This window comes from Ochotona curzoniae, unplaced genomic scaffold (genome assembly GCF_017591425.1).
Source record: "Ochotona curzoniae isolate NIBS_2020 unplaced genomic scaffold, NIBS_Ocur_1.0 scaffold_2453, whole genome shotgun sequence".
In the NCBI taxonomy this organism is placed as follows: domain Eukaryota; kingdom Metazoa; phylum Chordata; class Mammalia; order Lagomorpha; family Ochotonidae; genus Ochotona; species Ochotona curzoniae.
This window is the reverse complement of record NW_024467094.1, coordinates 22,661,981-22,687,668: the sequence shown is the minus strand read 5'-3', so window position 1 is coordinate 22,687,668 and position 25,688 is coordinate 22,661,981. Positions and strand designations below refer to the sequence as shown.

Here is a 25,688-nt window from a genome sequence, read left to right as displayed (position 1 = left end):
CTGGCACTGCCTCGGAGCTACAAAGGACCCCTTCCCCAAATCGTCTGCTGGGGTTTTATTTGGAGGGACCAGGGTGGGGTCCCTAAGGGATGCTGGGGGGGCAGTCTGCCAGCAAGCAGGTTGAGCAAGCTTGGTGCCCTCAGCTCCACTGACCATGGCCAACACCAGTGGCTCCTCCTGCTCCCTGGCCAGTGTCCTTCCACCACCTCCCTGTCCCCCAGCCCTGGGCATGGGGTGCACAGGTGCCTCATGTCTCCCTGTTCTGTTTGTTTTTTTCAACTTGAGTGCTTTTTGGTATCACGACAAAAAAGCCTCCTCCTCTCCCTTACCTGTGCCTGGGTGGGGGAGGAAAAGTGGTGGGGTGGGATGGGGGCGGTACAGAAATTTAAAACAAAAGAAAAATCTTTGGAGATTTTTGAGTGCTGCTGGTTGTCGTTTTCTCCGTTCAGTTTCTCTCTTTTTGTAACTTGGATTATGAAACTAAACTTTAACCCAAAATTAACCCTGCCTTTCTCCCTACCCCACCCCGTTCTCCTTGACTTCATGGCAAGTTTAAAGGGCAGCATGGGGTTCTTTGCCAGTCGGAGAGCTAGAGCGGTCTGTGCCCTCCCCCTGCCCTCTCCCAGACCCCGAGAGTCAAGAGGGAGTCTGACCCTTCCCCCTAACCCCTAACCCCCAAGGTCATCTCCCGCCACGCATTTTTTTTTCAAGGCTCAGTGGTGTTTTATTTGTAGCCATTTCCATCGGGAGCAAGAGCTCCCACAGACCATCCAAGGTCAGCCATGCTCATCACAGCACTGTTAGTGAATTGTATTCAGGAGTGTGCTTCCTGACCACCTGCCCTACCAGCCTGGGTTAGTGCCAGGAGTAAATCCTCAACTCTGAGGTGCCTGTCTCCCCACCGCCCCCCCAGGAAGCTAGAGGACAGCCCCAAGAGCTGCCTGGGGTACCTAGGCATGCAATGATAGCCAGACAGAACCCGCTGCAGGCAGAACAGCACCTGGGTTGGAGGACACCTGCCTGTAGGTAGACAGGTAGGGGGCCTGTCACCTCCCTCCTCCTAGAAAAGCATGTAGATGCCAGGCCTGGTGGGTTGACCGGTTGCCTGCCTATGCTGGGCCTTAAATGGTAGAAGCTCTTAGAGCTGCACAGATTTACTTGAATATGTGCAGCAGTCAAGGCCACAGGGAAAGAGGTTCCTTCATCCTCTGAATAGGAGCCTCAGCTTTTGGAAGCCAACACAAACCCAATGCATGGCTCAGGGGAGAGACTGCTGAATACCATGATTCTGGTACCATGCTGTCCCAACACATGACCCCCAACATGGGAAATGTAGCCTCTGTTCCCCCAGGGGCCTCCAGGCTTGGATTAAGCATCTTGAGGGTCCTCCCTCTTTTTTTTTTTCTTTTTTGTCTTTATGTCTAGCTCCATCATTTTGGGTTTTTTCCTTCCCTTTCCACAATAACCTCCTGGGGTAAAGAAGCACATGAGGAGGGCTGGGACAGGAGGCAGCTTCAGTGTGGCTCAGAGCAACAGCTGGCATCCGTTAGGGCTGTGGTGTCAGGGTGGGAGGTTCCAGGAGGTTCAGCACCCACCTCAGCCCACTCCTCTAGGCCAGCCTGCCCACCTGTTTCTAACTCCCCCAGCAGCTGAGCAGAGCAGGGCCAGGGGAGGTCCCGGCCAACTCCTAGATAACTTCACTATCAGTGGTCACCTTGCTTTCACCTTCACCTGGTAGCTTGAGACATCATCTTTTCTTGTGCTCAGTCAAGAGTTTGTTTATTTTGATCGTATTCATTCAGTTCCAGTGACCCTCCCCCCCAATCATGTCCTCCCCAAATCCAAATCCAGATCGGCAAATGACTCCCCTGCCCTCCACCCCATCACCACCCGCATGGGCAGGGGAAGTGCTTCGGATCTGCAGGCTATTCTGTCTCGGGGTGCCATTTGGCAGTGAGTCTGTGGATGAGTCTCAGAGCTGCCAGGCCCCCGCCCCTGGCAGCCCCCTCCAGCCCTGCCTGTCTCCGGCCCCAGCCAGGACCCCTTACTGTACTTTATACTTGCCACCTTTATTCCAGTCTAGTGTCGTGAGCGCCCGACGTGTGGTGAGTGTGAGCAGTCATATTTCTGTTGTCTTTTCTCTTGCTTGGTTGGGGCTGCGGTGAGAGTGGCTCTGAGGCATACTTTCCTGCCTCTCTTACACTAGGATCTGCACACCTCCTCTCAAACACTCTTCTGAGCACGCTCAGCGGGAAGGTTTGTCCACACCTATTAATCCTCTCTCAGTGTCCAGCTTCCTGTTAGTACCAGCTGGTTTGCATGTTTTTGCTTGTTCAGATGAAACAGTTCAAGAAACAAACTCATATCCAGTTCTCAAGAAATGTCTTTTTTTGTACACTTTCGTTTTCGATTTTTTTTTATTAGTCACAACTCCAAAACACCTGTTGTCCAGTAAAACATTTCACACCTCCCCTGCCTGTTCTTAGATTGTTATGTATCTGTGGGACTGAACTAAATGCATGCACTGTAGTAGATGTCCTGGTAGCTGTAGCTGTAGTTGTAGAACATGCATTGTTGAGTTGATATTACAGGGTTCCCCACGGCTCAGCACAGCACGGCCGGCTGCAGGCTAGGCGGGGACCAGGAAGAGAAGGGGCTCCATCTTGTCCACGTTGCCAAGGGGCTTGGATCCATGTTCTCGCCATCAGCCACCACCACCTCCCCTCACACTCCCTGCTCCCCAAGTCCAGAACTGGATCACCAACCCCCCAGCTCTAGCCTCCTTGCCCAAGATCTCTGTTGACATCAGGGTCCTTCTGGCAGGACCATAAATGGAACCAAGATTGAAAGGCGTCGGAAAGCTCCCACTTGTTTCTGACTTCCTCATGGTGTTCTTGAACATGGCAGGTCTTTCGTTGTCTCAGAAAGCCTCCCAGTGCAGGCCCTCCAAACCCCCCATTCCCTGAGTTCTTAGGATGCTTTCACCCTGCCCTTTGGCAGCCCTGTGTATATCATCTGCCCCTTGGTGCACTGTTGAGGAAGAGAGAAGATGAGGAAAACATGGGCTGTAGAGCTCGCCACCCCCAGAACACGGGTGGGAAAATGAAACAGCAGCTCTGGGGAAAGAAGCTGTGGCAGTGGGTAGCAAGCTCGAAGTGCACAGGGTCAACTGCCACCAGACAGAAGGAGGACACCTAAGCACAGGTAGAGGAACCAGGAGGAGCTGTCCTTTGGCTCAGCCTTCCTTGGGTTTTGGGCAGTGTGAAGGAGGCAGAAGGTGTGACTGCAACTGTCAGGCCTCCAGGCTGCTGAAGCTGCAGATTAAGCCAAGGCTTAGGAACAGGAGAAGAGGTGAGACCAGAAGGCAAACAGAATGGAAAATCCCCTCCCTCTGGCCTACATCCTGGGTCTGGCTCTGCTGCTCTGTGGCTGGAAAGCCTCCCCACGCTGGCTAAGGCAGGTAAAATGAGCCAAAGTAAAATTCAAGGCAGAGGATAGAAAGTGTAAGTTCACCTGAACCAGAGCAAAACATGCCTTCAGGAGGAGATGTGTTTCCGGAAGTGAACATGCCCATCTCATCCCACCCCCTTTGGGGTGTTGCTGCATTCCCCAGTGTCAGCCTGTGGCTGACGCTGAGGGGCCAGAGTGTCACACCTGTTCTTGGAGTTGACGGCAGCATCTTGGTGCCACGCCCCTGTGGTGTAAACTTGGAGGTTCCCAGGTTTGCCTCCAATAAGCAGTTCTTGGAGCTTTGCTTTATATCAGGCACCAAGTGGCATTAAGGTAGGGAACACTTTACAGTGTTCTGAGCATCTGGTCTTGGCTTCTGAATGTCCCTGTTGTCTGGCTTTTCTCGCCTGAAAGTGACCACAGTCAACAGGAAAATGGATCAATAGGTACCGTTCGTTACTCTTGCACATGGCTTTGCTGCATTGCCGCCAGCAAGGTCCCATAGAGAACTGAGAAGGAAGAATGGGAGGGCAACCACAACTACCATCCCCATTCCCACCATGGCCTCTGTGGGCTGTGCTCCCACAGTGGTTCATCCTGGGCCATGATCTGTGTGGTCGTTCTCACCAAGATAGAGCCACACCTCGGATCACAGGATATGGCCAGCACATGACCCAGAGGGGGAGCAAACCCATGATGACCCCCAGCCAGACTACTCCCCAGGCAATTTCCTCAGGGTACCTCTCAGGCCACTGCCATGTGTTCTGGGAGCAAACACCCTATTTCCTACTTTGTCTATAGTTTTTACTGCTGGGTGATGACTTTCCCCATGACGAGTCCAGCCTTGGATTTCAGTGAATTTATAATAATGCGCAAAGCTGCCCACTGCTGACCTCAGCTGCATTCATTTTCCAAAGGCTTTTGGACCAGCCCTGTTAAGGATAAAATACATCATCTCTGATCAATAATTTTGTAATGGAAATACTGTGCACTTGATAAATCAACTCTAGTGCAATTAGTGACTTGCCTTGAAGCCCAGACCTAAGTATAAGTTAATCCTAAAGTGAATGGAGTTAGAGGGTGTTGATGGTCTTTAAATCAGTGGAATGATTTTCAGTGGGTGACACAGTCCTGCCTGTCTGCCAGCCCACTGGCCTTCGCCTTCATGCTGGCTCAGTAGTCTGGGTCCCACTGTCTGGGACGGGTGTGGAAAGTGTGATGGTGCCCTTGGGGGCTCCCTGAGCATAGTACTCAGAACAGAGAGGGGCCGAGACACCCCCTCTTGCTCCCTGGGCTGGGTGTTTGGCACGACAGTGTCTGGGACAACCCAGAGGCTGAACAGTCAGAGAACCATTCCCAAGTATTTTCTGCTTGTGTGCGTTTCTGCAGGGCTTGGGCTGGTGTGGAGCAGGGTCGTGTATGCTGCCACAGCCAGCCCGTGAGAACTGACAGGGAAGCAGGCACTTATGCCAGGGTTTCACCTGGAGGTCTGCTTTCCTAAGAAGATGTGGCTGCAGAACAGTTGCATACCTTAGCCAGAGCCATAGGCCTGGTTCCCTGGGGCATGGAGTCCCAGGCTTGAACCTTCTTCAGATAGCTCCATGGAGGGGCCTTCTAGTTCACAAAGGATACCTGACACCAGCAGCAATGAAGGGTGAGTAGGTGGGTGCTCAGAGAAGCCTCCGTCTGCAGCCTGAGACCACGTGATCTAATCTTGGTGACATGTGTCCCAGATCAAGGGTTGATGAACTCTATGCACACCTGCCTAAACTTTAACTTGATAAATGTGCATTGAGTCTCACACGATAGTGCTTAATGATGGCAAGTGCTATCCTAGGCCTGAGTCAAGGGTACTTTTAGCTGTATCAGAGAAACCAGGTCAGCACAGTTTAGTGCTACATGGCATTCGTAGGCTGACACCTAGAAAGCGTCACAGACAAGTGAACTGCATGGGTAAGATCTATACGATTAGCACAGAGAATCAAGGGGTCCTTCATCCTCTGTCGTTGAGCCTCCTTCCAGCTTGGGATGCCGCACTGCGCGAAGTGGTAAACTGCTTCTCTGGCCACCGTGACTAACTCATCAGCGGATGGCCCAAGAATAAGCACACCACCACACACACCACTCCATACTCACACCCACCAGGGAGCTCCCTTATGGGAAGGGTGCCTTACATGTGGTTGATAGAGATGCTAGAGAAATCTCTGCCAAGCCTTAACAAAACTAAGGATGATGCTAAGGTGTTAATAAAAATAATGCCTCTGCATTCAGTCTGCCTTATCCCACTTTAATTCATACCACCCCCTGAAGTTGGCCTTGTTATTCCTATTTTAACCATTTAAAAACTGTGACTTGGGGTGACAGCTCACCTGCAGGGGCAGATACAGGACTGAACCTAGGTTTGTGTCTTCCTCTGGCTCACAGCCCATTTGCAGATGCTCTGTGGTTCCGCACAGCCAGAGCCCAGCGAACTGTAAGCAGACGTCCTGTGTCTCAGTTCTCTGCAGCTTTCGGGGCGGTGATAATGCCAGATCCTTAACCAGTGACCCCAGGAGGCCTCCTAGGTGTTTTCTTGCACCTGCCTCTGCCACTGCAGACTTGACTGCCTGACTTTCGCTGACATTTCTGGTCTGATTTGTGGTTCCTGAATCCATCCCGACCCTTGGCAGACAAAAGGGGTCCAGAAGGGGCAGGGTCAGAGGAAAGGGAGTTATTTGAAGAAAAACTATAGTGAAAACAAGGTTGAGGGAGAATAGGCACTGTCCCCAAAGACCTGCCAGAGCAAAGCTGTGGAGGGTGTTTGCCTTCTCCTAAGGGATGAGTCAACATCCTTTCCTGGGCGCTTCTGGAAGGTCGCTGGGGAAGCACGGCCCAGTCTGATCTCTGGGAGATGATTGGCTGCCCAGTTGCTGGGGCTCTGCTCTGTACCAATGGCAGAGTGAAAGGCGGGGCTGTGAATTAGAACAGCAAGTTGTTTAGCCAATCCCCATTTAGGGAGGCTGGTCTCTGGGTACCATGGCAACAGTGAGCAGGGGCTCATTTGTTTTGTAGATAAGTAATTACTACACAATTAAAGAATGCTAAAAATAAAGGGGCCCTTTGTTCCTGGTTACTTAATATTAATAAAATGGTCTGTCCAGGTCTGTGGTAAACAATTCCTGCAAACTTGGGTGCCTGTGGCCAGGAAAGGCAGCTCAGCTTTGCCATCTTTCTGAAAGTTAACCTGGAGGGGGCTGGCTTCTCTGGTCAATTTCACAGATGCCCTGCAATCAGCCTCAAGGAGGCCCATGCAGAGGGGTCAGGACTGAGGCAACCAGCGAGAAAAGAGCAGAGGAACCACAGCCCGGACCAGTGTTGCAGGAGACTCTCACCCTGTCCGCTTCTCGCAGTGTATCCTGAGCCACTGTTTCCAGTGTCTCCACTGCCTATCCTTGGAGGGTAAAGCAATGACAGTACCTTAAGGCATCAGAGGAGCAGGTGACAAGGAAGCCAGGGCCTTCCCTGGAATAGGAAACACAATGAGGACACATTTGAAAGCAGCCACGCATAGTTTGTGCATGGAGAAATGGAAGGGCAGAGATGACACCAGAACTGCTGATTGTTAAAAAAAAAAAAACTTCTTGTCAAAATTTCCAGCCTCAAATGTGGTTTGTCCTTCTGTGAGCATGGCATAGCAGTAGCTTATCCCACAGTGAAAACAGCCCACAGAGGGGGGTCAACACGGTGGTGCTTGAACCCGGCTGCCTGCTACAGTCACCAGGGCAGTTGTTGAACAACACAGCATCCCCGTCATGTCAGCCTATAGCAAGGCATGTAACCGTAACATCGGCTTCCTGATACCCCTGTGGCCATCACTGGATGGTGTCTGGGCTCTCACCCGAGATCTGTCACCTGCAGCCTACCCTCTTCCGGTCTTCTTAGCCTGCTCAGGAGGGCCACCCTTCAGGTTTGGCCATGGGGGTTGGGTCTTCGTCCTCCTAGAATGTCTGTCCTGCCTCTCTAGAGCACAGTCCTGTGCAGGCTGAGGTTGAGAGCATACACACAGAGACCCTGCAGCCCAGGGCAGCCACAGGCAAGGAGACAGCCACATTTCCAGACTATCTGACAAATGAGGGCTTTTTGGTAAGGTTGGAGTTTGTTTGTTATTAAAGACCTAATTAGAAACATGAGAGGGAGCCGAATGGCTGTACGCTTGGCTAATTAGTGACATGTATGCACCCGCTTTGAACTTCAAGGACACAGAGCTATTAGCACTTACATCAAAAACGGATTAAACTCCTGTGCCTTTATAATCGTTAAAGACGGCTTGCTGGGGTGGAAAGCTCTCTGTACAGGTCCTCCAGGGGCTGCCCCTCTGGCATGCTTCCCACCAACCCCCCTGGCTGCTGCCTTGCTGGGCACGGAGTTCCTGTTGCTGCTGGATGTAAGAGGGCAGCCAGCGCCCCTTGGTCTCTTTGGCATTCCAGCTGCCCATAGGATACACCATGAGAGTGGCCTTTTAGGACTGCGGTCACATTGCGTCCTGCTTGGTCCAGGTCCTAGTGATGACCCATATGTGGACAGGACTTACTTTCTCTCCAGTAGCGCCCTGACCCCTGCAAGTCTGCATGCCTTCATTGTATTGCTTCCTGGGATGTACTGTGATCCCCAGCAGAAAGGCAGTACCCTATCTTGTGCGGCAGCACAACCTGACCCTGGGAAACCCCAGTCTGATGGAAGGAGACCTCTGCAACATCTGAGAGCTCCTGAACTGGGAAGGGTCACTGGGTCTAAGCCTTCAGCAGCTTGTACTCCAAGGTGAGAGAATGGACTCCTTGTCTGCAATGCCACAGTTTCTCAGGGATATAGAAAGCTCAACAAGAGGGATCTTCTAATGTGGTCAAAAATGGGTCAGCTGGGCAGCATAATGCAGTTTAGAAAGTGTGCCTTCAGGTCAGAGTTGGCTCCCATCCTGTCTGGGACACTATGATATTGAGTCCTTGGCTTTGTCACCGAAAGTCAATGTTGCAGGTACTCAGAAAGTGCACATTCCAATCTAGTCTCATAGCAGCCAAAGCCACTGCTTGTGCTTGTGGTTTCAGTCTGGTTGGCTCTTGCCTCCTGAGGTTTCCATCTCCACCAGCACAAGGCTTCTCTCTGGCTTCCGCTGCCTCATAGGGTCAGGGTCATTCTTAGGTAGTGTTTCATTTTGACATTAGACTGACCTTGGATGTCATAGTGTTTTCATTGAATAATAGTTAAAGCAAAGGACATGTGCTGGGCAGTCAATAGGTAGAATCCCCAGATACAAACAAGGCTGTGGCTGAGGATGTGAGGGGGTGGGCAGGGATGTGGCTTTTGGGGTTGGAGGAAGGGAGGGAGCACACAACAGCTTTGTGGTACGAGAGAGGGCTTGGGGGAAAGCAGACTGGTTTCTTTTGTGAAAAGAGAGGGGTGTGCCTCAAGGACAAAGGCAGTCACCAGACCAAATCAAAGCAAGACAGAATGAAACCAGAAGAAACTTGGAACCACCAAAGTGTTAGAGGGAGGAGCATGCTCCCCTTCTCTTCCCTTTTGATCCTCAGAACTGGCCTGAGAGAGTGTACAGGCCCTGGGCACAGCTGCTGGGTGGCTTGGTGTGGTATTTCCTAAGTGCTGTGGTTCCTGGCCGAGCTCCTCCTCTGTTCTTGAAAGCTCTGGCCTGTATGTGCCTGGAGCCTGGAGCCGCATGAACTAAGGGATGAGGCCACAGGCTGTTAGTGCGAAATCGCTGTCTGCAACAGCCACACCAGAAACACCGGTCTCTGCTACGGCTCCCTGTTGTCCCTCAGAGCACTGGAGAGGCTCCCCATCAAGGGTGCTGAGGTGTCCATTGACACTGGAGAGGAATCAGGAAGCCCCATCCTGCTCCTGTGACTCAAGGCCCAGCCTAGGCAACCTGCTGAAGCCCCTTCATTGGGGAGTGCTCTGTGATGGCATTGTGGCCTTGCCTTACCTGGGGCCCCATCCGTGTCCTTACCTGGAAACATGCACCTGAGCCTGCTCCTTCAGGGGCCCTTGCAGTCACTGAACTCCAACCTTGGCCCTGGAAAGGTGCTTCCTTTGCCCTCCTAACGAATGCCTACCTGCCTTGGCCACCAGCCTCAGACCCACTCATGGCTGCTGCTTCCCCAGAATTTTAACTACAGGCAGATATCAGTCAATGACTGATTTCCATGTTCTCCTCTGTGCACTTCCCCACACCCCGCTCAGCCCGGGCCTCTGGGAGCACGAGGCCTGCTCACAGAGCTGGCTGAGTACTGGGCAGCAGAGTAGTCAAGATGGAAAGAGAAGGAGCTGTATCTCAGCATGGGGTGCATCACCCTGGCTACTATACCCTCCTCCCAGGGTCCCATGGCAATGTGGAGACTTTGATCTGAAAGAGATCCCCTCCACTTCACCACTGGCTGATGATGGGAGGGGCATAGAGCCAGCAGAGTAACATCCTCTCTTGAGGGTGAGGTGCTGTGGCTTGACTGGAAATTAGACCTTCCTGTCTGCTTAGCCCCAAGTCTGTTTCACTGCCCATCAGCTTCCTGCAATAGACACACAACCCAGCACTCTGACTCAGGTGAAGGTTTGAGCAGACAAGCAGAAGTTGTCATCACAGAACTGTCGCTGACACAGCCCACATGGGCATGTGTGTGACGGACTGTCCCATGAGAAGACACACGCTCATGGTATGTGCTGTGAGTTACGGCCAACACTGATACCTGCTCACTTTGTTCCCCCTCTGTGTTGTATCTCATGGTAGATGGGCAGTGAGAGGAATTGCCTTCCTATTGTGTTCTCGTTCTCTCACTCAAAACAGAGTTAGAGAAAGACGAGTTAGAAAGGTCTTCCATCTGCTAATTCCCTCTCCAAATGGCTGCCATGGCCAGGACTTGGCCAGGACAAAGACAGAACCCTAAAACTTCGTGCAGGTCTCTATCTTCGGGTCCAAGCACAGAGCTGTCTTCCTCTGCTTTCCCAGGTACTTCAGCAAGAAGCTGGATCCAAGGTGGAGCAGCCAGATCTCAAGCCAGTGTGCACACAGGATGCCTGTCTCACAGACAGTGGCTTAACTAACCACTTGGCTATAATGCTGGCCCCTACTGTGGCTCTCACTCCTCCCCCAGTTTTATACTGTCTTTGCCTTTTCCTTTTGAAAGAGCTTGAATTTCAGCAGGGCTTTAAGAAGTAATATCATATACAAAATTGATTGTCCCCACATCTGGGTCCTGGAACACATTGGATTTTAATTTAGCAACATAATTTTCCCAGGCTGGGGGAGGTTGCCGACTCTATCTTGCCCACCTTAAAGCCACACTGTCGTCCAGAGGGGAACTTGAGCCAAGATTCCCAGGGCCAGAGCCATGGGGAGCAGACCAGGGGCTGTCATTCCATCCTGCTTTGCTTGAGATTGGCTGTAATGATCCACTGCCATTTCTCCTGTTATCAGAAACAGATTTCTGTTTTTCATGATGATCTTCCGTGAGTGCTGCCTTCAGAGGACACGGTAAGGAAACTACCATGGAGGGCCCACACCTCTGTTCCTCAGGGAGGCCCTATGGAGAAGGCCCCACACAGCACTGCTGTGGCCAGGCAGCCAGAGTAGGAGAGGTTTGGCTGGGGAGGTAGAAGGCGGCCCCTATCTTGGAGAGCAGGTTGCCTGATGAGACCACAGCGGCTGGGGCAGCCTGTCAGCTCCTGTGTGTGTGCACAGCCGGCAGCAACACAGTCCTGCCCATGTGGATTGTTCAGTCAAGGCAGACAGAAGCTGGATGCAGGCAGTACACAAAGGAGGAGGTGAGAGGACAGGGCAGGCAACACCTTTTATTAGCATCTTCAATTTCTTTAAAGTAAGCACCTCCTAAAATCAAGTGTGATGAGTTAACCCGGCATCTGCCCCTGGAGATGCTCTCACAGGGACCACCATCTCACCTGCTCTCTGTCCCCTGCCCTGTTGTACTGCCCATCAGCCCAGGCTTCTTCTCACCTGGCTCTTACAGGCAGGGAGACATTGATTCTGTTTTGGTAATGCCTTCTAGCTAGAGTAGAGAGTTGGCCAGTGCAGAGGTTCAAAATGGTCTTCAGGGCTGGCCCTGCCCCAGGTACACATACATGACCCTACCAAACCAGGAACTAGGACGCGAAGGGGATCCTGGCTTGGTCCCAAGACCTGAGCTGAGCACCTCATCTGGAAAAGATTTCGTGACCGTGCCCTTTCTCTGGGCCAGCAATCATCTGATTTCAGCTCTTGTTGTCAAAAGTGTCTTCTGAGGGGACACCCCTTCCCACCCTTGTAATCATGGGTTCTGGCTTTTTTCCCTTTGGTCTTATGGTGTCAAGTAGGGACCAAAGATCTAGAGAAGCACACCTGTGTTCTGCACCTACTCTGAGGCTGTTCTGACTCCCCCCATTGCTGCATTCCTGGGGACCAGTTCTGTGCCATCAGTCCCTCTGAGCCCCGTGAGGCAGAGCCACCTGTGGATGGCAGCAGCCAGCAGCAGAAGTGCCCTCCAGTTTGTTTCAGACCTGAGGGGCATGGTGCAGGTGTCTAGAGCCTTGAGTCTAGCCATGGCAAGGGAGGGTCTAAGCACCCCCCGTGAGGTGTCCAGGGGGAAAAGGTCTCTTCTTGATGAGCAGGAAGCCCTTCCCTCTCCTGCTGTCTCCAATGAAGCTCACTGTCTTGACTCCCCTGCAGCCTGCTCCAGCAGCCCTCTCTTCAGGTCCCGGATGGTGGCAGGCAACCAACGGATGACCCAGTCCACAAATGAGTGTGCACACGCATCTTGTTGTGCTGTAACAGGCTGAAAGTCTGCAGTGGGTACTTGCCTTGTTTGGTGCCACATTCACAGCTGTTTTAGAACTAGGTGCATTTGTCATTCTTGCAGCAACCCAGTGGGTCAGGAGGAAAGCACCACACACACACATTACAGATGAAGACTGCTCTGCTAAGGGTCTAAGACCAAAGCTCACTGGGCTGCATGAGCAGGGACAGGGGCACACTGTGGCCACATGACCCATGTCCAGGGCTCTCTTTGTTTACACCCCGGCTGCCTGTCTTATGCTCTCCCCCCACTGGGAAAGCCCAGTGTGCTGGCGGGGGCGGGCAGTGGGAGAGTGGTTGAGAGGACCCTGTACATGACTAAACCATGCTGTGGGAGTGGGGGGTGGCCATAGTGAGCCTGCTCACTGTGGTGAAGCCCCAAATGGCTACACTGGTGCAGGGCTTGTCCCATGCCAACTTTGTGCTTACAGTGTCTGCAGCCAAACTGCTCAAGTGTCTGCAAGGCATTGTCCTCTTCTGGCACAGGAGTTGTAACATCCAGTGTATAAATCTCAACACCATTTATTTAGTGAGATTTACTCCCTCACTCTACCATCCCTACCCTCCAAATTGGGTAATGGACAGGGTCCCCTGACCCACTCAGAATGATGTACCCTACCCATTCCTGACCCGTTCCAGTGTGTAGGACTATGTCTGGTCCCTCAAGATGAGTCTCAGGGCTCGGAACAAGGTACTCTCCCCTCCCACCCCCCTCCAGTTTCCAACAGACATTCAAGCACTGCCTGGAGAGTGACCCTACAGATATTCAGGCATCCGCTTCTCCACTCCATGCCTTGCTTCTCAAGGTTACTTGGGGGAAAGTAACCCTGCCCACCACCTTACTGTATGCCCAGTGATCATTCAGGATGTGGAGTGAATTCTCCCACCCACAGATATCACTGTGACCCCAGGGCCTTCACACAGACCCCCTTCTGTGCTAAGCAGCCAGAGTGTGGCTTGCTTTTCAGTCTTCCTGGACTTTCAGATGATGTGAACCCTAAAACTGCACATGCATTCTGGAGCCAGACCTTTTGCCCACGGAGAGAACCAGAGGCCACTGTGGACTGGCTCTGGAATGTAGAGGCCTCAGCCCTGCGAGGTGCAGGTCCTTCTACCCAGAAGCCTGGAGAAGGGGGCCCACTGGAAATTGGGTGTTAAATGTCTGCTGACTGTGCCCTCTAGTGGGAACCCAGCAACATGCTCCTCTGCCCCTGTTGGGGATATTTGCAAGGTGTGATGTGCAAGTACGTTGAATGTGCACGTGGATTTGAAAACCGAGGACTAACATAGTCCCTTCCTCACAATGACATTAGTGTCATTGGGTGGCTGAGGTTCAAGAGGAACTGCTTGCTGCTTGCTGTGGAATTCCATGCCTGCCTCCTTACACACCAGAGTGGGAGAGGCTGCCAGGGATGGCCAAAGCATCCTCTTGCCAATTCATCCTACCAAGGAGGGCATTTCTGGACTCATTGAGTGCACTACATCCCGTCTTCGAGGCCATTGCCTCGGGGTGTATCAGGCTGTGAGCGGCTCTTTCGGAAGAAGCCCCTTCCAACATCTGCCTCCTCCACTCCCCTAGATAAGTGAGCTTACCTAGCATCTTACTGCACCCACATCAGGCTAGTGGAGAAAGAAGCCAAGAAAATCCCTCCCTCTTCTCCTGTGCCTCCCCATCCCCACCCCATCCTGTTAGCCTTAAACAGAACATCCTAGTCCCCTCCCTTTGTGGAGAAAGAGGGGCCTGCCTGCCAGGGTGAGCCTTTGCATCTTCCTGAGTCAGAAAAAGGAAAAGCATGTTGAAGCAAGATAATAGTCCACCTTTGGAATATCTCGGCTTGATGCTGACCTCTGTGAGTGAGAGGGACCAAATGTTATCTGCAAGTTTAATCTTCTGTATTCAAAAATCCCCTTTGTCTGCCCAGCACATTTCCAAATCGACCATTCAGTGGCTCTCAGCCCGTGTGATTTCTTGTTCTCTTGAACCTGCTGTCTCTACCAGCCAGCTGGCACCTTCAAAGGGGCTCACTCCAAGGCTCCCTGCCCCCAGGCCATCTGCAGGCAGCTGGACTTCAGTTTTCCACAGGCCCCGCTGGGTCTGGTCTTTTTTGTGTCTTGAGTCTCTCAGTCTCCTGCCAGCCTGGCTGGGGTGCATCTTCAGTCTCTTCTCACCCCTGGGACAAGTGGGTGGAAATCCATCCATTCAGTGCTGGCTTCCTGAGGGCAGTGCCCAGGCAGGAGGCACGGAATGCCACTTCCTCTGAAGGCACTTGATACCAAGGCCAGGGGAGAAGCACTTGTGGGGAGCTGTCACCACCCCACATGCCCAGGCCTGCCTTGAGGTTTACGGATCTGTGAGAATGACTTTTGCAGTTGGAAAAAAAAAAAAAAAACATCTTTTGGGTTTCCATTTTGGGAAAGAAAATAAAGGTCAAACTACTAAGGGGCAGTACAAGTGAAACAAAATTAGCCTTGTGGACAGCTTATGGCCAGGGAAAGAGCAAAGGGACTTGGGAGATGCAAGGGGGTGCCTGAGGCAGTGACACCTGCCACCCTGCTCCCTGCACCTCCACCCCCACCCCCACCCCCAGATGCCTCACGTGCCCTCGGAGCCTTCTTGCCTCCGTGGGCAGCGCCGTGGGCACTGAGGCTGGACATGCCGTCTCTGGGAATCAGTCCTGTCGGGGTGCTCCGCATTGATGCTTGTCTCTCTTTTTTGTTTGTTTTAAACAAAAGGAAGTAAAAAGGTTAAACCCCCTTTCCTTCTGCTGCAGGAGGTGAGTGTGTGGGTGCCTGTAGGACCCCTGGCTCCCCGCCAGCCTTACCCAGCCTTAGGTCTCCCATCCCCACCCCACCCCTCCCTCCATCCCCTGCTCTCCACCCCCACCCCTGAAAGGAACCCCTCCGCCGCCATCATTACTGTTGTGTTCAGATGCCCAGCCTCTCATGACATATCCCATCCTCCGACCGTGGCCACATCAGTGGTGCCGGCTTTCATGCAGGGGCGGCCATGGGCCGGGTGGGGTGGGGAGGGAGTAGCCAGTGGGGAGGGGGGTGGAGACTGTGCAAAATGGATTTGTTTTTTGTCTTTTAACAATTTTTAAAAAAATTGATCATTTGATGGATCCAAAAAACAAAAAATACAACATGCACACCAAAAACAAAACAAAAAAAATTTTTAATTCCCTCCCAGAGATTTTTTTTTCCTGGACACAAATTGCTTTGTTTCCTGTCACATTTTAATATCAATATTAACACAATGTGTAGTCTAAAACTAGTTCCTTTGTAGTTTGCATGGGATGTGAATGCTGTCTCAGCGTGCCCAAGTCTAGAAGACTGCATGAGCATCAATTCAGATGTGAAAACAAATCTCTCTCTCTCTCTCTTCCATATATCTCTCTATTTCTATTGTGATAATTTGGTGGGCAGTATAGCACCTCCGGTTGGTTGCCGTAGTGTGTTGAATGATTGTTTTTTTCTTCTCTCTATTTTCGGAGCTCCAAGCTTCTTAGTAGTAGCCTGGGCTGAGTCTTCTTGAGTCCCTGCTGATGTTTTCGCATGGCCTTGGTTGAGTGTTAGAAGTTGGGCCTCAGCTGTTTTTCTTGAGTGTTTGGCTTGTAATGACCGGTGCATGCCTGGCTTCTGGCCTCATACCCAGCTCTATTCTCTGCACACCAGTCCTGAATAGCTACAGTGCTCAACCGAATTTTGGCGCGCCCGCTTCCCCGGCAGGCTCCAACCCGGCGCGGCCCGGAGGCTTCCCGGGGGCCAACAGCCCAGGACCTGTCGCCGATCTCTACGGCCCTGCCAGCCAGGACTCCGGAGTGGGGAATTACATAAGCGCGGCCAGCCCTCAGCCGGGCTCAGGCTTTGGCCACGGCATTGCTGTAAGTACCCGCCTCCCCGGCCCTTCCACCTGCCCTTTCCCAACCCACTCCTTTTGGCCCATGGGGAGGCTGCACCCACAAAGCCCAGAACTGAAGAGGAGAGGGACCTAGAGGACAATGAGCCAGCTGCCAAGGGCTGAGCCCCTCCATCTAGACACCTTGGGAGGGAGGGGAAGGTGTAAGGGGAGTTCAGGTTCACATTACCACTCCATCACCTGGAGCCATGTACATAATCCACCCGAGCCTCGAGTCCCTAGCTGCAGCATGCCTTCCTCAGAAGATGGGACGAGGAGGCAGGATCTGCATGATCCTTGGTTCCCTAATCCCCTCTTTTCGGAAATTCTCTTGTGGGCTGGGACCTCAGACAGGACGTGCCACTGCCCCATAGCCTACCTCGGGCCCTACCTCACTGCTGGGTGGCAGCTCCCTGTCCTGGGGAAACACTGCTACCCAGGAGGTGGGGTGGGGTGCGAGACCCTTCCCAGACAGTTCCCTCTTCCAGTGTCCAGGTTGCAAGTAAGTTCTTTAGCTGTGGCTCCCCGGAAGGCCAGATGCATTGGACATTTGTAATGCTCTGTGGTTCTATAATCTGACTAATCCAGGCAATGGAGATTTGCTTAACCGATTTGCATGCTGTTTTCAGATTGTATCGTTCCTCTCCTCCCAGTGTGTGTGAGCATGAATGTGCCTGAGCCCACTCGCTCGCTGCCCCTTCTGTTTTTGAAAACAGAGAACCAGCCAGCCTCTGCCCTGGCCAGCCTCGCCATTTTGGAGGCTGCTTGGTGTTGAGCTGAGAAGGGTGTGTCCACTGTCCATGGTCATGTCCTCCCACTGGGACTCTACTTCCTGGGAGCTGCACTGGGGAGAACAGTGTACATGCAGACCTTCTCAGGCACCAGGGTGGCCTTATTCATGCCCCCAGCATCAGAAGCCTTCCATGTGTAGTCACATTTGTCTGTACACACCTACATACACACACAGACACACACAGCTGCTGCCCCTGGCCCATGCATTCGGAGTCCTCATCCAGTCCACTCACAAGCCAGGCTCAGTTAGGTCAGTAGTTTGAAGAATCCAATCCCCTCAGACCCACTGATATCCAAACTCCAAATTAGGAGCCTTCTGTTGAGAACTGCATGGTGTGGGGGCCCATCGACTGCCACGTAGAACATGACTCCCTGCCAGCCTCAGCATCCACAGACACAGAACCCATCCGCACTTGAAAGCTGCAGTTTGGCCCCTGCGGGCTGCCATGCCCACCCTGCGTGGTCTGCATTGGCATGTCTTCTCTCCAGCTGCAACCAGTGACGCTATAGACAGAGACTCCCATCTTTGCCCTGTGGGGTTCAGGGCAGCCATGCCTATCATTTGGGGCACAAGCCCCCAGTTCCCACCATACTCCCCCACTCTTCTGAATCTCGCTCTTGATTTTCCCTGGATGATAAGCAGGCAATCTGGGGGAGGGAACCGGGGAGGGGAGTGGGACTGAAAGGTAGGCACTGGGGACATATCCTCCCCAAAGCCCCCAGCCTCTAGTGGCACCTGCAGTGTCTCAGAGTCACATATTCATGCTGGCAACCACGGACTAGCCCTAGAGATAATTTCCTTTCCCTGAAAATGACAATCTGTTCCCATGTATAGCACACTGATGACCTTAACAATTGTGCAATTTTAGGGACCTTTGATTGCAACGGCCTTTACAAATGGATACCATTGAGCAGGTGCTTTCGTTGCCATCTCGCCCTGAGGTATTACCGTCTCTGCCGTGTGTGTCCGCCCTGCCGGCCTGTCCGTACGTGTATGTGCCCTGGTCATACATGGACGCGCATGCCCTTGTCTTGTCCCATCAACACCTCCTTCTCTCCTCTCTCTGGACCCCTTCTCAGTGGGGTGGGGGCCAAACCAAATCCAGCTGTTTTCATTTCTCATCCCTTCCTGCAGCTTCCAATCATGACCCCCACCATCTCACTTTTCTTTCTTTCTCTCCCGTGATTGGGTTATTTTGATTCCTTTGCTGTATCTTCCCCATCGCTCATCTTTCTCTGTCTCGAAATGCAATCAAGAGTGTGGGAAACTGGAAGGAGATCATGTATGCCCGTCCCAGGGGGATGGTGACAGGGATGTGCCCAGCTCAGGTCCGGCAAGCTGGCCCTGCAGATGGCTGGATCTCCAGGACAGCCTGGAGCCCACTGGTGGCTCAGTCAGTGGGGCATGTGCAAACAGCCAGGCTCCATCTTTCAGTATAAAGAAAAGATTTTTGCCAGTAACTACTGAGAGATTATCCAAATTGTCACACAAAAGGCAAATTAAATGAACAACATCACCTGCATAACATGGGTTTGGATCCCTGCCAGTTTCCTAACCTTTTAAACTCAGCTCAAGATAATTAAAGATTTTTAAAAACGTTTTGATGGTGATGTGGCGGGGTGGGGAGCGTGGATTGGAGGAGACAGGAGGCCGGGGCAGTAGGGGAGCCAGCTTCTGGCCGTGTTCTTATTGGAAAGCAAGCATCTCATTCTGGGGGAGAGTGAATAGGGGCTGGTGAGAGTTCTGGGTGTGTGCTGTGGTCACACAGTCTTTCAGGCAGTTAGGACAAGGGTCTGTCTCTTTAGAGATGAGAGAGTGACAGCTGAAGCCTGGTGTGGGTCCCACTGGGACAGTCTCCTGTAGGTAAGCAGAGCAGAGACCTAGGAGAAGGTGGCGAGGCCAAATGTGAGGCTGTCACTTGGGATTGTAGGAGAGAATCACTCCACAGAGGGTACGTGGCCAGTGAGGGCAGGGAGAGAGGCCAGGCAGGTTAAAGTTGAGCTCCATGAATCTAACGGATTTCTCTAACGTTGCTGCTAAGGAATCACCTCCACTAATGCAACCGCCTCTCCTAACCAAATAAATCATGTGTGTGACTCCACCCAGCCCTCGCCTCACCTCCCTTCCAGTGCTGACCCAGCCATAGCTGGCCAGAGCCAGAGGCCACTAACAGTGTGAAGGGGAGAGCTACTTGCTACTAATAAAGCTGGGTGTGGGGGCCCAGACACAGCCAGTGTCCTCTGAGAGCAGAAACCCATGTGTCAGAGATCCTGGAGACCCAAGATAGTTCCAGCCATGGGTAGGGTCCGATGCCAACTGGTGGCTGGGCCCTCCCCAGGGAGAAGGAGATGGACTGGGGCTCCCAGCCCAGAGCTGCACGTCCTTCAAGGCCTCTCCCATTTTCCCAGGGCAGCTCAGTCTCCCTCTTCTGACTCCAGGACCCAATTCCTAGAAAAGGAGGAAATAAGCAAAAACGAAGCTCACCCTCTCCCATACAGATCAGTGAAGGACAGGTCCAGTGTACATTTTGTGACCCTCTGTCCTCTAGTGCCCATCACAATTGAAAGGCCCAGGTCCGGGGTCACTTTGGGGAGGCTACAGGTTTCCTGTAACCCAAATGGTTCCCTATTGTTTTTATGCCCTGATCTTTCCTCCTTAGTATACAGTATGATTAAAAACAAACAAAAAAATCATTGATTTGAAAAGCAGAGTGGCAGAAAGAAAGAGAAACAGAGATCTTCCATCTGCTGGTTCACTCCCCCAAATGGTCTAAGCCAGGCTAAAGCCAGGAGTCAAGAACTCCATCTGCATCTCCCACAGGGGTGCAGGTCCCCAAGTAACAGGGCCATCTTCCACTGCCTTCCCAGGTGCATTAGCAGGGATCCAGACCCGAAGCAGAGCAGCCAGGACTGGAACTGGCATATTGGTATGGGAAGCAACATTTTAACCCACTGCACCACAGCACTACCCCTCTGTAATCTCCCCCCTGTTTTTAGTACAAATAATTCTAGTTATTAGCATGTATTGATTGGTACTTGGTAAAGACAGAGTTGTTTTCAGAAAGCATGATGCTTTAAAAACACAAGTTCAACAGACCACTACTTCTGGTTTAGGTGCACATTGGCCCAACCCCCAAATGACCACACTGCCTGACCACATTTTCCTCCGTGCGGCAGGTTAGCAGGGTGTGCATACAACAACCTTCTCCCTGGACTCAGGTGTGGCTTAGCTGGCAGATTTCCCAGGCTATGATAGCTGGAAGCTGAAGTAACCTGGCCATATCTGCACCTCCTCTGTGGTGGTGGTGGTGGTGGTGGTGGTGAGAACGTTATCCGAAACGTTGCCATCTGTTGGTTGTGTCTCTGCCTGACCCTTCTCCTCTCTCTTCCCATCCCCACTTTATGTTCCTTTTCCGCCACACCTGACCTTCCCTGCCCTACAGAGCATACCTGGATGTCCAGGCAAGACTGGGCGAAGTTTCTGAGTGGTCCTTTGTTTAGGTGATGTCCTCGGACCCGGAACCCCACCAGCCTCACTCCTCATCCCAACCAGAGATGGCTCACTTCGGACGGAGGGTTGGCTGCATCTCATCATCTCACGATACTGCTGTAATATACAACAACGGCTTTTAAATGTGTATATAACCCATGATTCTGGTTCTGTTTGGTTTTGTTTTGTTTTCTTGATGGTTTCCTGTCCCCGTTTCTCTTCCCCTTCTCCTTTGAAATCTCCTTGAATCACGTTTGGGTAGTGATTTTGACTTAGTCTCGTAGTCACACAGCTTTAATATCTAGGTAAAAAGCTAACCATAGTATAATTGTCATATTAAGGATATTTTTTTTTCTTTAAAAAAAGATTTTTTTTTTTGCTTGTTTTGATTCTGTTTTCACGTTGAAAGGATGTTGAGATGGTAATATAACTCTCAATGTTTTGGTACCAGTTCTGAGACTATGAAATTTCAGGTGGAACCTAGCACACACACTGAAGCGAAGTTGTGACGTGGGAGTGGGCGGTGGGCTTGCGCTTTCTCCTTTGCGTTGTAGCAGTGAGGTGTAGTAGGCTAATGAACCGACTCTAGCATTTCTTTGGTGTGATGTCTCTTTGTTAACCTCAGTCTATCTATTTTCGGCAATAAGGTAAGGACGACAATGTTTTCGGAGTGTCCTCCTTTTTATAAGTGCTTTTTCTTTTCTGTTGAAAGAGGTGATATTATAAGGTTTTTTGAAATTGTGAATTCTAAAAGAGAAATGTTGTAAATACAATTCCATTAACTACATAGAAACTATTAAGAAAGAGAGAATCAAAAATATTTTTGTGAGGGCGTCGGTCCCAGGCAGTTTGATGCTCCGCGGAAGGAGGAAGGAAGGAAAGCTGGACAAAGCGGGTGACCGAGACGGGCACCCTGGCTGCCCGGCCGGCCCCAGGAACCCGACAGCCGTGCTGAGCTGCTTGTCTGCGCGATCGACCTGTGTTACGGTCATACCAGCCTGTTAACCTCTCGTCTGTGCACAGCTTCAAATGTTACCGGCTAGTTAGGTTTTTATTTAAAATATGGAAAACTGCTTTTCCCAAGACATTTAAAAAGAAACAAAGCTACAATTTTAATATTTAACATATTTAAAGTTTCAAAGCACACCTGTTTGGCTTGGGTAGAAGGGGTGGGGGGGCATCCTTTTTCAGTCTTAATTTTTAAATATTTGATCATTTTCTATTGTCCGATCATTTCAGCGCCTCCAAAGGTCTTTAGGACACCCTGCCTGTCTTCTCCCCCTGCCCCCAACCCTGTCCCAGAACCAGGGGACCGTGGGGCAGGTGCAGAAGCCCCTGCCTTCATCCCACCCTTTCTCCATTCACTTTCTATTTACAAATTAGGAAAGCAACCTTTTGGTTTATATATATATTTTTTAATACCTCAGTGCTGCAAGTATCACCAGAGAGGCTATGGAAGAAATTTTTTTTTTAATTTATTATAGATGTAAACAGAATTTTAAAAATAAAAAGTATAAACATCACTGCACTGTGACTGGTGGGAAAAACTGACAATTTCCTGTTTGCACATGCTTGACATTGGCTGTTATAATATATGGTCCTCGGTCAGGGAAAGATACTTATGATGAAGGATATTTTTTAATTTAACTTTTTTTTAAATGTTGGTACTAGGTCGGCAACAGCAACTGTAGAAGTACAACTCAATAGATGGCATTAAAACCTATTGTAGTGTGGATATATATTTTTTTTCTTTTTTAAAATGTGATATTGACGTTTTATTAATATTTTTTAAATTGTTACGTTTATAAATTTGGTACTTAAGGCACAGCCAGTATGAGACACTGAATGCGACATTTATTATAAAGAGCTGCTGCACTCCTATTTTTATAAATTTTACTAACGAAGTAGACTAATGTAGACATTCACAGACGCGGTAGGGCAAACGCATTTTCAAATGAAGAACTCCAAAATGCTAACTCAGAAAGAAAGAAAAAAAAAAACAGCCTTTTTTCAATTCTAATTAAATAGCAACGAGATTAAAAAAAAATCATAGACTTTGTTTTCATGTCAGGTTGTTTGATGACCTTTTTGGCTTTTTGGGGGAGGGGATTTGTTTTTTTTTCCCCTTCCCTTTTTTTTTTTTTAATTTCCAAACAACCAGATTAAGTAACATGCTGTACGCTTTTAAAAAAGATCTCAAAACTTGTTCAAGTACTAAAATAACAAAATAGAAGTTTTATTAAAAAAGAAAAAAAAAAGAAAAAAAGAGACAGTAATTCCCAGAAGCGCAGTGTCTAGCCTAGGAGAAAACGACTCCTTCGTCCCTGTCGGTGTTGTATGTATGGAGCCCCCTTTCCACCTCATAGCGACTCTTCGTTGATCATTGTCTATTAATAATGTATACAATGGCTATCTTGTAAGCGTGCTGTCCTGGAACTAGTATAGTGACTTTTTTTCTCCTCTTTCTTCTAGTACATATTGATAGGTATAACATAATTAAGGTTTAAAAAAAAATTAGACATAGCTATTCAGATTTAGGACCAGTAAGGATAGAACTTTCTCTTATATATATTTAAAAAAAAAATTGCTAATGATTTTGGGGCAGTTTTTTCCTTTAATTTTTTTGTTTTTCAATTTCAAGTTTAATTTTTCCTTTTGCTGATCTGATGTGGTTTCAACTAACCCAAGGTCTCACCACGTTCAAATGCCAGCTGACTCTGCGGCATCCTGTAGATCCCCACCCTCCTTCTCCGTGAAGGGGCGTGCCATACTACCTTAAATGCTAATGCCAGATATGCAAAACTGGATTTTTTTAATTTATTTTTTAAAAGAGGGAGGCATGGTATATTAAAATGATTTTACAAAGAGAAAAAAAAATATTTTTTTAAGAATGCTCAGAAGAAATTGCTAATCTGTGTGAATATGTTTTAGATGTTTATATACCTTTTGAAGAGACCCAGTAGCCCATAGCACAATCTTGTGGAATCTGATATGTTTTCATGTGGCTACCTAGGTTGAGGTTCACGTGAGTCCCCCCCACCCCCTCATTTAGAAGTCCATTTTGAAACGTTTTTGTAAATTCTTTGAGCACTGATGTTCAGCCTTTGTCTTGGTTTCGGTTACACTCAGTGGCACACTCGGGCACCACCCTTGACCTGCCCTAGGGGAGAGACCCTCCTGCTGACGGCTTTGCGAGGAATCACCCCGGAGACGCCAGGCGGGCATCCCTGTGGCCGCCAGCTCCATCTGCCTGAGACCCCGGAACTCCTCTCCTCCTGAACAGAGAGCAAGTGGCATTAGTTCTGGGATTCATTCCTGGTGCCGCCTGGACTTGGGGGCTTGTGGAGGCAACCAAGCCTTTGGTCTTCCCTCCGGGAGCCCACGCAGACCTGGTAGTAGCCTTCCTCCTACCCCGTGGGGAAAACCAAACAGCCTTGCGCTCTGTCCCAGGCGCCCACTGGCTTGATTCCAGTGAAGCCCCCACAGGCCTCTGCGTTTTTATCCTCCATAACCATCATCTTAATTTGAACTCATAGCTTGGACTTTAAGGTAGCATGGCTCTATTGCTGTCGAATGCATCATTGCACAGCGATTCACAGCCAGTGAATGTTACACACATCTTGCTAGACTAGGATAAAAATCATTGGGTAATTGTTGGTTCTAACGACCTGAAAGGTGTTCAGTTTTCATTTGTGTTTTTGTTTTGTTTCTTAAGTTTTTGATTTGGGGGGGGTGGGGGAGGAGTTCTTTTTTTCATTTGGGGATTTCAGAAAAAATAAAGATTATTTTTGGTTCCAGATAGAGAAACAAAATCTATTTTGATCTTGAGTGCAAACGAGGGCTAGGGACTTAGCCTCCACCACCACACTGCGTCATCCGCCATTCACTCGCTGCAGCATATTCAAGAATAAAGCAATATGGTTTACTACATTTTTTTATCCAAGGTCAGCCATGCTTTCTGTATTATATTGCATATGAAATTGTTTACAAAGGAAACACTAACTCATACTTCTCTTTATCAGTTGGAAGTGGCACACAGAGACAGGGAGACGGGGAGGGGGGCAGGAAGGGAAGAATTTTTTTTTCCACAAATGTGCTTCACCAGCCAGGCCATCTTCCAAGAAAGGAACAGCCAGGTGGGGGCGACAGGGAGAGAAGAGGGCCAGCATGCAGTGAGCGCACCCGTGGAAGACACTGGCGAGTTCCCTCCCCTCACCCCAAAGCTGAAAGTCAGCTTAGCCCAGTCCTGGGCAGACACTACACAAGGACATGCTGGAAGTTAAGCAATACTTTAATACTGTAATATGTTTTCTTTTTTTTTCTTTCTTTCTCACCAAAAAAAAAAAAAAAAAAAGGAGGTAAACTAAACAAAAACATATATTTAAAAACAAATACCAAACCCACCCCTCTCGGGGAGAAACCCAAATCCGAACCCTCGGCTCTCAGCTCATCAGAGTGCGTGGTCTCAGACAGGACTTTATTTGCGGGCGGCAGGGCTGTGAGGGGAGAGGGGACTGAGAGTTCCGGAGCCCGCGCGGAAGGCTCCCTACTGCTGTATTCTGTACATACTGTACCATCCCGTGTGGGACCTGTGGCGTCCTCTTCAGTACTGTGGGCTAGCCGATCTGCCTTTCATGGTGTGTTGTAAACTCGGAATTCCATATGTAATAGGATGCAAGTCGAAGCGTTTCATGTGACATCAATGTATCTCAATAAAACTTTCCCTAGCACTGTGGCTGACCTCACCCTTACTTTTATACTTTAGTATGAAACTGATGAGAACTTTGGTAGTGAGTATTTTTTTTATATATATACATATATATGTATCTATCTATATATATATCTCAAGCATCTTTCAGGTCTTCGTGTGTGGCTTTCTTAAAGCCCTGTTGTAAAAAATTACTATGTGGATGGCAGTCTCTCACATCACAGATGTGGAAAGTATAATTTTATATTTGTATTTTCAAATAAATAAGTTTGTGAAAGGTTTCCATCCTCTACTGTGGTCCAGGAATCAATGTGTTTGTCTGACAAAAAAAAAATAAATAAAATAAACTGTTTTGAACAGAGTTGTTGGGTGTTGTTTTGCTTGAGGAGGAGGAAGGCTGGAGTTGGGGAGGGCTCTGGATGGGGAGAGGGGTGTCTGAGCCACAGCTATCTCCCCTGGCACTCAGCATGAACGTCAAGAGAGAGGAAAGATATGGAACCTTCTGCATGAGGGACAAGGA

At 50.0% G+C, this 25,688-nt stretch overlaps 1 protein-coding gene across 7 annotated transcripts in view; it reads left to right on the top strand.

Annotated features, from left to right (window-relative positions):
- Window positions 1–24,791, top strand: part of MSI2 (musashi RNA binding protein 2) — a 359,269-nt gene extending 334,478 nt beyond the window's left edge. For 2 of the 7 annotated variants that reach the window (XM_041001046.1, XM_041001041.1), the window contains 3 exons: window positions 15,956–16,164; window positions 17,840–17,912; window positions 20,414–24,791. In XM_041001046.1, coding sequence (XP_040856980.1) covers window positions 15,956–16,164; window positions 17,840–17,881 — 251 coding nt within the window. In that variant the 3' untranslated portion in view covers window positions 17,882–17,912; window positions 20,414–24,791. The remainder of the gene's footprint in view (window positions 1–15,955; window positions 16,165–17,839; window positions 17,913–20,413) is intronic. The other 5 variants (XM_041001047.1, XM_041001044.1, XM_041001045.1 and 2 more) reach the window with 3 other exon arrangements.
- The last annotated feature ends 897 nt before the right edge of the window (window positions 24,792–25,688 follow it).